The following is a 12916-nucleotide window of genomic DNA, read 5'->3' as shown; positions in this document are numbered from 1 at the left end:
ACTCAATAATACATTTTTGTGGTATAGCTTGATGAAGTGATATGTTGCTAAAACAAGACAACTGAATCTTTGGTATGTAGCAATAATGAGAGAAATACGTCATAACAAAGTATCTTGTTATAAAGTGAAAAGGATCATTGAATGAAAAATGTATTTAATTATTTTTTGTCAGTACAGAAACATCCCTCCAAGCAGTGCATATTGCACATGATGTAGAAAATAATAATAAAGTAGCTAATATGTTTTTTAGGGATTTTAATAGAAATAATCTCTGTGGGCCTTCAGGAAGCAGAGGTTTGTTGTTGCTGTGTGGGGGGTACGGTGAGCTATTGGTTAATAGCTTCAGTAAAGGCAGCTCTCATACCTCATGGATAGATCTCTCAGCAGCACCGTGGCTCAGCAGGAATATCTATACTGCAATAATGTGCTTAGAGGCCGCAATCACATTTTCCCAAAATGAGTTTAGACCTGGGCAGAAGCACAACATAGGAATGTTTGTGACTTGCATACAGACAGAATCTGGGGGATTTTTTTTCCGTTCATCCTCTACAAAAACCACCAGCCTTTTACATGGTGACAGTCCTCAGACTGTTGAGCTGCAGCGACTGTGTCAAGTGCACTTCACACAGTCACTGCACTTCACAAGTGTTCACTTACAACCTCTGCTTTTCAGTGGATTTGAACATGCTTATCAGAGTAGTAACACATTGCAGGTGTGCGCACGCTTGCAGTACTGTACAGTGAAGTCAGCAGTTGAATAATTGCACATTACAAATGGGCTCCTTTAGCTGGCCTGTTTCCAGACAGCAGGCCCTTTCAGTGTTTCATTACTGAGCGAGAGTGTTCCAACAAGTGGAGCTGAGACATAATGTATAAAAAACACAAGCTGGGGAATTTCTTGCCCCGGGTGGAAATGGTAATTTAAGGGAATCCTTAATTGAGCCTCATTACTAGAACCAGCAGGTGGGCTTACATAATACCAGTGGGGAATCACTGGTGGGTACATCTGTGTGTGTGTATGTGTGTGTTCTTGTATCCCACACTAAAAACTATTTAAAATGTTATTTCTTTTTATATGGTAAAGATGTATTTTTATACATAAATGTAAATTCTGTTTTTTTTCTATTTAAAATTTCTATTTTAGTTTTAAACCACTTGAAGCCAAACTTCTTAACCCCCTGCACACATTATTTATTATTTATCACTTAAAACGAACTTAAATTAACTTTTTAAAAAAAAAAAAATTAATATCGTGTGACCTCATCCAAGTACATGATTGGTTAAACAGTGTCCCACCATCTATAGAAAGGCCAATCAATGTTTAATTTTACTTTTAAATATCAGGAAGTTGTTAAGAAATGGTATATTGCCATATGGCAACACTGTGCCATATGTTATATGTTTACAAGTTAAAGAACATTATCTAAATGAAATAGTAAAAATAAATAATATAGTAATACAATTAAAATGGGAAAATTATGATTTCATTTAGGAACTATCTGATCAAAGATCAAATAAAATGTAAATAAGATTATGACTTTGTTGAGCACTAACATTCATCAAATGTCAGTTATTTGGTGAACTTTGAAACAGGTTTGTTTTGTTTTTTTTGCTGTAGTCAGAATAGACGGGTGGATGCTGGAGTGGAGGTGGGGCTTTTGGAACGCTACATGAATGGCAGTGGCAGCCATAGCAGCAAGCAACAGCATAGCTTGTGTGGGTGGTGTAGCAGCAGGTATGCATGTGAGTTGAGCACAGATGACTTGAGTACATATATAAGGGTGCGTTGGATCTATGTTACAGTCAGGGAGTATGGCATGTGGCGGCAACTTGAGTTGGTTTGTCTGAACTAGCTCAGTCTTTTTAGTAAAAAATTCCCTCTTTGTATCTTGACGGACAGCGTTTTCCTGTTGAGCTGCAGTGGATGGATTATAACAAAAAAGAGGGAATTTGGCACTAAGAAGACTAACTTTAAAAAAATGTATCTATTTGATTTGACTCATGTGGACGACTGAAGCTTCATATGAACTTCATATAAACTTTTAAATACATTTTTGCACAGAAGGAGGACTGTGGATTTTGTCCTCCATCTCTTGCATTGTAAGGTCATTATGAAGGGATCTTCTAATGGTCAGTATGAACAGGAGGAATGATTACAGCAAGAAAAACATGTTTCACTGTTCATTTGGGCTCCTGACTGTTGTTTTAAGACAGACTTGAAAGACTGTGAACCTGCCCTTTAACTGACACCTAGGATGCCCTGAAAATCAAATTTTCAAAATCAAATAATTATTTTGTCTGTAATGTAAAGCTTATTTATATGCACAGTAACCAGCATGGATAGAATACTTCCCCTTTTTTATTTTAAGAGCATATTTCAAAATCAAGCTCACAAAGTCTCACATGTTAACATATTAACACCATAAATAATCAAATCAAATGGAGATCTTACAGGCTACACCAGAGTTGTATAGATAAAACATGTTTAGTCAGTAGATAATTTCAGAAAACAGTCTCACAATTTCAAAGTTGTTTTAAATATTTACAGCAAGATATTAAAAAAAAAATATTGCATACAGGATGTTTAATGGTGTGGAGTTGTCTTAGAGCTTATATGCCCACACAGTTTTAAATGATTGTGTATGGCTCAGGATCCTGATTGTGAAATGCCCAATCAGGGACAAAAAACAGCATTGATGTTTGATTAAATCAAATCTACTTGCAGGAGTCCTCACTGATATGTTGTAATAAGTCAACAACTCATTCTGAGCACTAATTCCTGACTGTGTGTAGGTGCAACATAATCAGTTTGCCTCCTTCCTGGCAAAGCTCTCCTTAGTGAAGCAGCAGGCTTTATGTCTCATCACAACATCCGAATCTGTCCTGAGGGTGGAGCAGCTCTCACACACCAGTTCAACTGACTGGATACTTGATGGAGAACCCGCTCACGTCTCCTGACGCTGGAGGAAATCAAACAGTAACCCGGCAGCAGAGAAAGCCAGCGGGTAACGTCCGGCACTTCAAAGACGACACTCCATCCCCTGCATCCTGAGGGAGCCTCCGACATCCATGATGGCAGCGTGGACTTCCTGTGAAGTGCTCCAATATTCAATCATTTCTCCCCCCCTCCTCCCCCACCGCTTCAAGCTGAGGGTAATTAAATGCCTCCTTGGAAAACTGATGAAGAGTCCATGTTCATCACATGAGGGATTTTGATCATATACAGCTGTTGTCACATACAGCAGAGGTGTGTGTATAATAGTACTTACAATGATACACTGGCTCTTTCATGCTTTATAACTACACACTCAGTGCTTGATCCTGGAAAAAGTATCTTAAGGATTTTGGCAAACAAAGTTCACAGAGCATTGAGTCCACACAGAGTTGCTGGATCAATGTGTTTGAAGTTTCTCTACAACATCACCGCATGTCAGTCATTTTAAAAAAAAAAAAATCTAAAATCAGTTATAAATACTGTAAAATCCACACTGTTCATTCTAACTGACAGCTCTGTATACGGTACTTCCTTCACGCTCGTTGTAAAGTCAGTTCTTCACATGAGGGGATCCGACTGTCAGCTCATCCAGGCCTCTCTCTTCAGGAAGCTAACGGCGTCATCAAACCCCTCCTGACATAATGACTGCATGCCGCCGGCGGATGGAGGGAACAAAGCCTGGTTCAGACGTTTGATGTTCTCCACGGAGAACTGAGGAAAACCAAAGAGAACGCTACGTTTACATCATATCTCTTAGAGAGCCAATAATAAGAGTCGACTGTCATCGCAAGCCTTTGTTTGCACAAAAATATCACATTGGTTATTAAGGTAATTAGCAGTTGTGGAAATAACTCATTTCTTTCTGCAAACAGTGATATGTAGTGGTGGAATCTTCCATCCAAATAATCAAGATTTTTGCAAAATTACATTCATTTCTGGGAAGACTGGCATCACTTGGGGATGTGCTGCTGTATGTATGAAATGCATCTGTGATTTTTTTATACATTTATTCTGCTGTAAAACTTCTGTGTATGCAAAGCATTAACATGAATGTGTTATGAATGTATGTATGCATGTGTGATGCAAACACACACACACACAAATATATATAATGTACTATTTGTTACTAGTAGTTTGGAGGAGTTTGAGGGGAGGGTTGGTGTGCGTAGGGCTGCATTTACTGTATGCTTAAAAATTAATTAAATTTAATTTAAAAAAAATGAAATATAATAGCAAGTACTACGATATGAGTTTATTTGACCTTTAAAGCAGTACGTTTCTTTTTCAGATGTGAGTGGTGTGATAAAGAACTCCATTGTTCTAATGTTCTTTTACTTCATTTGACATCACCTTCTTGTGCCTACATTTTGTGTGTTTTTTTAACAAAAGTTGTGTGGCTTTCCTGAGGTTCACACTCTACCAACACACAACACATATTTATTTCAATTTCAAAATAAAAGAAATAAAGAAATAATTCAGGCTAGCTGCTAGTCACAAATGTCTCTGTTGGGTTTTCACCACATCACACCCACCGAATAGGAGTGAGCACATCTTAACGGTACACCACTGGAGGAAACACATCGTTCAATCAGTGTGAAATCACACCAGGACACTTTCCAGAAAGGATTGTTTGAATGGTGCGACTCTTTCATATAATCATGAGCTGTTAGCTGGGAGGACATGTGAGGATCTGCTAACACTTTATAAAAACTATACTGTATGTGATGTCAAAATGTACCCAACAATAGTTGATTTTTTTTTAAAGTACAACATTAGATATGTTTAATGTGATAGTGATCCAGCACCCACCATTATGTTCATGTTGGCCAGCTTGAGTTGGGTCTTAAAGCTCCCCCTGTGGACAGGACACACATCCTGCAGCCCAGCAAAGGGGGACACGGTGACAGTTCGTCCCACAGGCAGGACCGGCAGGCTGTCTGTGAAGCCTCCATCAATCCATTTCTAATGGAAACAAAACAGAAAGTCTAAAAAAAAAAGGTGATCCTGTTGACAGGAGACGTGTTTGAATGAATATCACATGGTTCAGCGAGGGGTCAGTGCACAATGAATGAGCCTGTTACCTGTCCTCTGAACTCCACCGCTTGGATTCCGGCGTAGACCGGCACGAAGCTGCTGGCCAGGAGAGCCTGAGCGGAGGAACAACAAGTGAAGGACAGTTAATGGTGTCAGTAAATGCTCCGTGACCCACAGAAACATCAAACAGTGTTTCATCAGCAGGAAGCGGCTGGATTTAACAACAGTTTGACGACTAAAATGATCAATATCTCAAACAAAAAATCTCTAGCGTGTCAGATAAAGGAGACACAATGCTAACATTTTGTGCCATTACTACTCTGCAGTCTGTAGACGTTCATTACACAAGTATTGACTTTGTTAGGGTCGTTTTCAGGTCAAAGCAGTAACGTTCACAGTATGATGGAGGGAAACAAAAGATGTGAAACAATGATAAAACATTTATGACTCTTTTAAACTGGAATGATCTGTGCATGTTATGTATAGAGAGTGAGAGTGTGCACCTTTATGAGCTCTTCCCTGGAGGTAAACCTGGATATGAGGCGGTTGTCGCCGCTTTTGGAGTGTGTTATTGAGACGTGGAGGCGGTCAGTGGCCAGACTGTGAGCGTCGCTGGGTAGAATCTCCTCTATCCCCTCCCTGGAGAGCAGCCACACAGATGCTCGTTTGTCAGGTTCTTAATAATATCCCCACAGGGGCCTCATAAACACAGTGCTTTCTACAGCAGCATGTAATTATTACTCAGTCTGTTCAATATATACACAAGCATCCAAGCATGCTAATTAGGAATAGAAGCGTACAGTCAGGTGACTGGGTTGAATTCATGATACAAATACAGACTTCTTACAACTGGCTTAAGCTAGCTGCCGGCGGATGTGAAGAGGTTAAGACAAATTCTTAAAATTACTTGATTGTATCTCATTAAAGTCCAAATATATTTCATTGCAGAAGTTGAACTGCTGGACATAAGTTGTCTCCTTCTTCACTGTGAAGTCCATCCTCAGTGTGTGACCACGTTTGGCTCCAAGCTAGTTTTGATGTTACGGATCATGCTCATATGTAAATGTCTTCAACTCCAATGACAAGACACATGATTTGTGACGTAACGTGACAAAGAGTTTGGAGCCAATCCTGGTTCGGTATCGTGATGTGGAAACTTGAAGCCTTCAGTGCACAAACACTGAGAAAGTACAGTAGAAGAAATTTTGTGTCCAGCAGTTAAACTTTTAAGAAGACACGATTTAATATTCCAAACAGAGGATTTTTCTCTTAAAATATATCTGAAGGGGATTTTAAAAACTGAGAGTGGCCCACTTTGGCAGACTTTTTTTCACAGTTTTGTTGCTTCTGCTACAGCAGCCTGAATAGTTTTTAGTTTCAGGCGAGACCACTTGATTTGTGTTGCTTCCAAACACAGAGACAATTCAAAAAGCTTTAAATAAGCTGAAGAAATGCATTAGAATTATGATTATATTATTTTTGATATTTAAAAACATAATACAAAAGGAAACAAATTAAAATAGAATAACAAAATGGCATAACATAAAGACTAGAGATATTGTAGTGCAGTAATAAGTTGTTATGTATTTTGTATGTGTACCTGTATAAGCATATGTAGGGATATTCATGGATTTGTGCATTGTGCATATTCTGTTTATCTGTATGTTTTTATGTGAAGACTGAACATGTGCAGGGAGTGAAAACAATATTTCCTCGTGCACATGCCGGTCTGGTTTTGAATTAAACTGATAAAAGCAGTTGAGAGCAGAAGCAGCGCTGTGACATCACAGCGTTCCAGTAGTGAATGATGTGTATGATGAGTGGTGATCATTCACACCTCTCAAAAGTATTGTTGTTTTACAGATTTTAGCACAAAATTCTTATCTCCATAAAATTAAACTAAAGATAAGTCACATAAATAACATAAATATAATATAAACATAAATATTTGTGAGTGGCATGAATGGCAACAAAGTCCGTGTTACCATGGTAACACTCCACAGCATGTTTCTGTAACACGCGATACAAATGAGACATTTAGCTACAGCTGTGATATAGCACAGCAGATATCAGTTAGACACACATGTGGAATTGAGCAAACGTCTGAGTAATCACCGCAGCGTGAGCATGAAGTCGTATCCAGGTGTGACGGCTCCGAACCTCTGTCGTCTCACGCTGTCAGCAAACCTGTAGGTGAATTCCTTACAGTGCTGAGAGAAGAAGAAGCAAACAAACATCACACTCAAGTCCATCCGCTTCAGATTAAAATGTGTTTTAATCAGCTGTTCCAGGAACTAACCCATACCTGACACCTATCTGACTGTATGTAAATACACCTGAAATTTGATTGGTGCAATATTTGTGTGGGCGGGAACCACCGTAGCTTGCTACACTGCTTCAATTTCAACTTCAGTGTGATCAAACACACAAGAAAGAATCATTTGCACCAGGTAGTGCTGATCACAATATTCATTTCATAACCTGATATCCTCGTTATCTCTGATATTTTCTTCTAAGCTTGCAATTTTTTGAGGGGCCTGGAGTAAAAGATGTAAAATCACCTATTTCAGCTCTGCATGAGAAACCAAAGCCCTGTGATTCATTTTACAACATGTTGTTGCTGTGATATCTTTTCAGAGTTGTTCCTCTCATAAGATTATTAACTGTGTTGCAGTGTTTTGGGGTCTAATAAGCTTTCAAATTCACTGATCTATTCCTCAGATTTCCTGGATCATATTTCATGTCTTTGGTACCTGGACCAACGCAGCCCCCTCCAGATAACTCTGTAACGTTAGTGATTGTGTATTATTATGATATATTTATGATAATGTTGGAGATACACAAGTGTACCATCTGTAAAAGGTGCTAGCATTTACCTTGTGGTGAATACGGTGGTACATTTCAACCTTGCCGACGTAGCCATCTGTTCCGTAGCCTCGGTTGCTAAGGTTGTTGCTAAGGTTTTTTCCATGCGTTGTTCACATATCTCATATTTTAGATTGGATTCCGGCTGTACGGATGTATTTGAGAAGTTGACGTTTCAAGTTAAGAACGAGAAAAAGTAGTGAAATCCTACTACAGTAATTTAAATCATGGTTTGTTGATGTAGCCTCCTGGAGGGGGGAGCTAATACGGCCTGTTTCAGACAGAGGCTGAACCGAGGGGCTGGATAAAGGGCCAGTAGAAGATAAACAGTAGCACCGTTTTTTGAACTTTAAATCATGCAAAGATATTCCAGTAGAGCCCCAGAATATAAATATAGATCTGGAAATATGCAGAATATGTCTCCTTTAAAATGTCTTGGTTATAATATTTGCCTTGAAGATTTGACTGAATTATGTGTGTCTCCCCGAATACCAATCAGAGCTGCTATTATAACTCTCTTTCCTTTTATTCTATCTCACTGTCCTCCATGTTAACCTGCCTGAGGATACAATATTAAACCACATGGGAACTAAATATCAAGTGTTTCATCTTTTTCCTTTTTACTCTAATTTGAACTGTGCCAAGTCAGTGCCACATGATGGAGGAAACCAGCATTGGGATTTTTTTTTGTCTATCTGGGCCTTGAACCCACAAGCTTTGCTTCGTGAGGTTCTATCTTTATTCCAAATCTAAGTTATTCTCCAAATACTGTGATCTGTTGGTGTTACTTTCTACATTTTAAGAGCTGTTGGGTGTTAAATATTAAAAGGACGGGAATGCTGGGATGTCAAATCTTTGATATGGAGAACAGCATTCCACCTTTTAAGTCTTTAATTCGAAGCTCACAATTTGTAAAACTGTCAGCACTACAGAAGAAATAATAATATCACTTATTTCAGTATTTTTCTGATTTACATTAGAATAACTATATTCTGTTTTTGCTAAGGGACTTCTGGAAACTCCTCAAGGACCCCTGAGGGTTGTCCGACCCCACTTTGACAGTCACTGGTCTACTGAGGAGCATCACTGCTGCTCTCTATTGGCTGAATGAGGAAACCAATACTGTACCTCTAGTTTGTCAGGAGCCGTGATCATTACTGCTGCCACCAGGGCCCCGGCTGAGGCCCCTGCACAGGCCCTGAGGGAGCCCAGCAGCTTGTCCCCGTGGCGGAGAAAAGCCCCCACAGCACCCAAGTGGTAGATCCCCAAGAAACCACAAGCAGCGAAGGACAGGTTCAGCACCGTCATCTTCAACACCTGCACAGACACGACACCAGGACGTCAGTCATCACATTACACTTATACCTGCTCTTTAGTACAGTCATATATATATTTTTAACATTTTATTTGGTGTTGTTGAACCAACATTTGCACGCTGAAAAAGTCTTCAGAAAGTTTCAAAAGTTTCATCTTGTGACAAATCGTTTCTAAATAGTTTAAAGTATTGAATGTCTTTTTTTTTTATTTCTGTTAGGTAAGATGAGAACATATTAACCTTGATAGATTGAAAATTAATTCAAAGGCAGGGTATTTCTACCATCCAGACCTGAGGAAGGTTATTCCTATTCATCTGCTCATTGCCATATCATTCAGTATGAAATTATGCAACATGAGTGTGTGTGTAAGAGCTTGGTGAAAAAAAGCAGCAGTGGGCGATTATTCAGTATTATCATCTTTCACTTCCAGTGGAATAATATTGCCTTGTAGAGCTGTTGTCCAAGTGTGCTTCACCTTACAATAACCTGAACCCAAATCTGTGTCCACTGATAAAGATGTTAAACCCAAAATTCACATTTTTTGCACAACATATAATTAAGAAGTAGGATTGGTTTGAATGTCTGTCTGCAGATCAGTGGTGAATGTAAAAGGACTTGTTTTAGGACAGGTCTGAGAGCATGCACACTAGAGACTACCGCCAGCCAAGTCGGCTAACTTCCTGTTAGCTCTCTGCTAACTTAAATGAGATAAAATAATTTAATTATGCTTTTCTAAACTGTCCTAATGTTATCAGACCAAATGGAACAATTCATTTCGTGGGGGTTGTGTGACGCTCAAAACAATTTATCCATCTTTTTACCGCCGCAACAGTAGTGACAGAGTAGGCTACGGTGGAGCCTGTGACGTAAGCGCCACTTGACAGTGTTTTTGTAATTACTCTCACTGCCAGAAGGGGGAGACAAAAGTCCCACACTCCAGCTTTAAAAGAATCGTCCAAGTGTCCAAATTAAGGTTTTTCTTGCCATAATCATTCCTCCTGTTCATACTGACCATTCATAATGCACTTACAATGTAAGTGATGGGGGACAAAATCCACAGTCCTCCTTCTGAGCAAAAATGTATTTAGTTTATCTGAAGCTAATATGAAGCTTCAGCGTGCAAATGAGTCAAATCAAGTAGATATTTTTCAACCGCAGCTCAACAGGGAAACACTGTCCGAGGAAACACAAAGAGGGAATTTGATGCTAAAAAGACTAAATGTGTCAGATATCCACTTGATATGACTAATTTAGACTGTCATATAAGCTTCACATCAACTTTTAAATGACTGTGTGGACACACTGTGGATTTTGTCTCCATCACTTACATTGAAAGCACATTTGAAGGGGATCTTTTAATATCCAGTATGAACAGGAGGAATGATTACAGTGAGGAAAACCTCCTTCACTGTTCATATGGACACCTGACTGTTGTTTTAAGACACACTTGAAAAACTGTGAACCTGTCCTTTAATCATGAAAGTCATTTGTTCTTCCAAAGATGAAGTGTTGTTTTGGGTGATAAAGACTCTCAGGCATCGTGGAGTAAAAGTGGAACTCGTTACATCTAGCGATACATGTTGCTGAGTATAGAATGATTTCTTTAAACCTTTTTAAGCTGTCTGAAAATCGACTATATGTTGTCAGAATAGAATTTACCGTGTCATAGCACAGACCACTATCGCTAGCTAACGATATCAGTATGAAGTGAATGATTGGTCGAGCTGAGGAGAGGACATGCTGTTACCGTGTTCACGCTCCCGCAGACAGAAAGCTTTGACTGGCTTTATTGTGGAACAGTTAGATACAAGGTCAAACTACTCGTCGCCACTGGTCAACACAAGCAAATATCTGGCTTTTGCTCCACTCTAGACTACACTACAGCACCATTCGTTCGTTTAGCAACACACTCATGTGGGAGATAGTAAACAATAATACCTCTTCCGCTCACGATTTTCAAAATAAAACCCAAATCACCATAACGAATAAATGTAATTATGCCTTACATTTCAGAGCGAAATATTGTACTTTCTACTCCATTACATTTATTTGACAGCTTTAGTTACGTTTCAGATGAAGATTTGACACAATGGATAATATAATGAGTTTTTAAAATACAACACATTGTTAAAGATGAAACCAGTGGTTTCCAACCTTTTTGGCTTTTGATGTACAAAAAGCAGTGTGTAGTCGGGGTCACATTTCACATGTCTATGAGTTGTTAACAGCTCCACCAAATAGTGATTTTTCTCTCTAAACTTCTCACATGATTTCATTTCAATAAATGGCCCGACCCCTAGGTTGGGAACCACTGAACTAAACTAACTAACTGTATATAAAGTAGTGTAAACTAGCTCCACCTCCAGCAGCTACAACAGTAACATGCTGCTCTAACACTGATGCTTCACTATTAATAATCTAATGATGTCATATATAATAATATATCAGTCAGTTAACTACATCAAGCTCATAATACTCGTAAACAGCACAAGACACAAACAATTTAAAAACAATACAATAAAATTATTATTAAAAACAAACACCAGATCATATCTTGTTCTACTGATCCTAAGCAGGACAGGACATCTATTGATGGATGGATGAATTATTTTGATCATATTGGTGGCATTTTCACTGACTTATGACCAGAGTTGTGGTTTACCCACAGCTACAAACCATTATTTAATATAAATAAATGTATTTATATATTGTGTATGCATGTGTGCCTGTATGTGTCAGGCGTGATGCAGTTGATTAAAATCTCCTCCACATGCTGTTGATCTGTGTTTTGTGTCAGGCTGAGTCATAAGTAGCCTGTTTTTGTTCTTTTTAGGAGCTTTGCAACGCTGTGGCGTCTTGATTTCACGGACGAGCTTCTGAAACATGCAAACACTTTCACTGATTTCAGTAATTGTATGGAAATTCTATATAAACTGAGCAATTGTGAAGACAAATTGTGTTACTGTGGATTGAAATAAATGATTTTGTTTGATATATCTATTTGCACCCTGCATACTGATGAGTGAGTAGAATTAGCTTGTGAATTATCTTTTTCAGTACTGTAGAATGACTCTATGGCACTTTTTGATGCTGTTCCTCACTTCAGATCCCTTTTCAACCAGGATGAGGAAAGTCAGATTCCACTGTTTCATCACAAACTATATTTTATTGCCTCATTCTACCACTGCAGAGACATGTTGACATATCATTTTGTAAATGTGAGGAATGGCTCTCCTCTCCTCTGACAGATCAGACCCATGAGGTTTAATTTTTGTGTCCTCTGAACAGTACATAGCAACCGTGTTCAGTCCAGGAGCTCCAGCTGCCTGACATCCACACACACAAACACAGTGGCCCAATTAACTGTCTGATGCTGTGCCAGCTTTAGTACACAGTGAGACTCAAGGTCTGTCTGAAACAAAATACACATCTCACATCCACAGCTGCTTCTTAAACATAAGAAAAATCATCTATGTGGAATAAGTTATACAATGTCTTGTCTAGTGTGGCAACTTCCTCTATAGGATGATCATCCTAAATAATATAGTGAGCAAAGCAACTATATTCTCAACCCAAAAGTTGCAATAAAACCCCTCCCACAGGATGTCTGATAGTCCTGTCATATAATAAAGCAAATGATAAAACAGTGCACTTTTATTATTAGCCATACTTTGTTGTTTTCCCGCCTTAAGCAGTGTCCCCGGAG

The 12916-nt window shown here is 38.8% G+C and overlaps 1 protein-coding gene across 3 annotated transcripts; it reads right to left on the bottom strand.

Annotated features, from left to right (window-relative positions):
- Positions 1-2284: 2284 nt before the first annotated feature.
- On the bottom strand, positions 2285-11139 carry pnpla4 (patatin-like phospholipase domain containing 4). 3 transcript variants are annotated; one of them, XM_042404163.1, is made up of 7 exons: positions 10958-11139; positions 9023-9211; positions 7145-7239; positions 5533-5668; positions 5077-5142; positions 4805-4957; positions 2287-3706 (listed from the first exon to the last, which is right to left on the bottom strand). In XM_042404163.1, exons 2-7 carry the CDS (start codon positions 9200-9202, stop codon positions 3575-3577), a joined length of 762 nt encoding a protein of 253 aa, XP_042260097.1. In that variant the 5' UTR covers positions 9203-9211; positions 10958-11139; the 3' UTR covers positions 2287-3574. The 3 variants fall into 3 exon arrangements, with proteins under 3 accessions (XP_042260099.1, XP_042260097.1, XP_042260098.1); XM_042404164.1 differs by having other exon boundaries at positions 3619-3706; positions 4805-4980; XM_042404165.1 differs by lacking the exons at positions 9023-9211; positions 10958-11139 and having other exon boundaries at positions 2285-3706; positions 7113-7188.
- Positions 11140-12916: the final 1777 nt, after the last annotated feature.

This window comes from Thunnus maccoyii, chromosome 24 (assembly GCF_910596095.1).
Source record: "Thunnus maccoyii chromosome 24, fThuMac1.1, whole genome shotgun sequence".
Taxonomy (NCBI): Eukaryota; Metazoa; Chordata; class Actinopteri; order Scombriformes; family Scombridae; genus Thunnus; species Thunnus maccoyii.
This window is presented reverse-complemented; position numbering and strand designations above follow the sequence as displayed.

What these genes read in the sequence shown, in the direction of transcription:
- pnpla4 (XM_042404163.1), bottom strand. Translation starts at nt 9,202, where the DNA reads ATGACGGTGCTGAACCTGTCCTTCGCTGCTTGTGGTTTCTTGGGGATC. An exon ending in CCAGGGAAGAGCTCATAAAG is followed by an intron (nt 5,143 to 5,532) that starts GTGCACACTCTC and finishes TCCTCCGCTCAG; the next exon opens with GCTCTCCTGGCCAGCAGCTT. An exon ending in CGGTGGAGTTCAGAGGACAG is followed by an intron (nt 4,958 to 5,076) that starts GTAACAGGCTCA and finishes TGTTTCCATTAG; the next exon opens with AAATGGATTGATGGAGGCTT.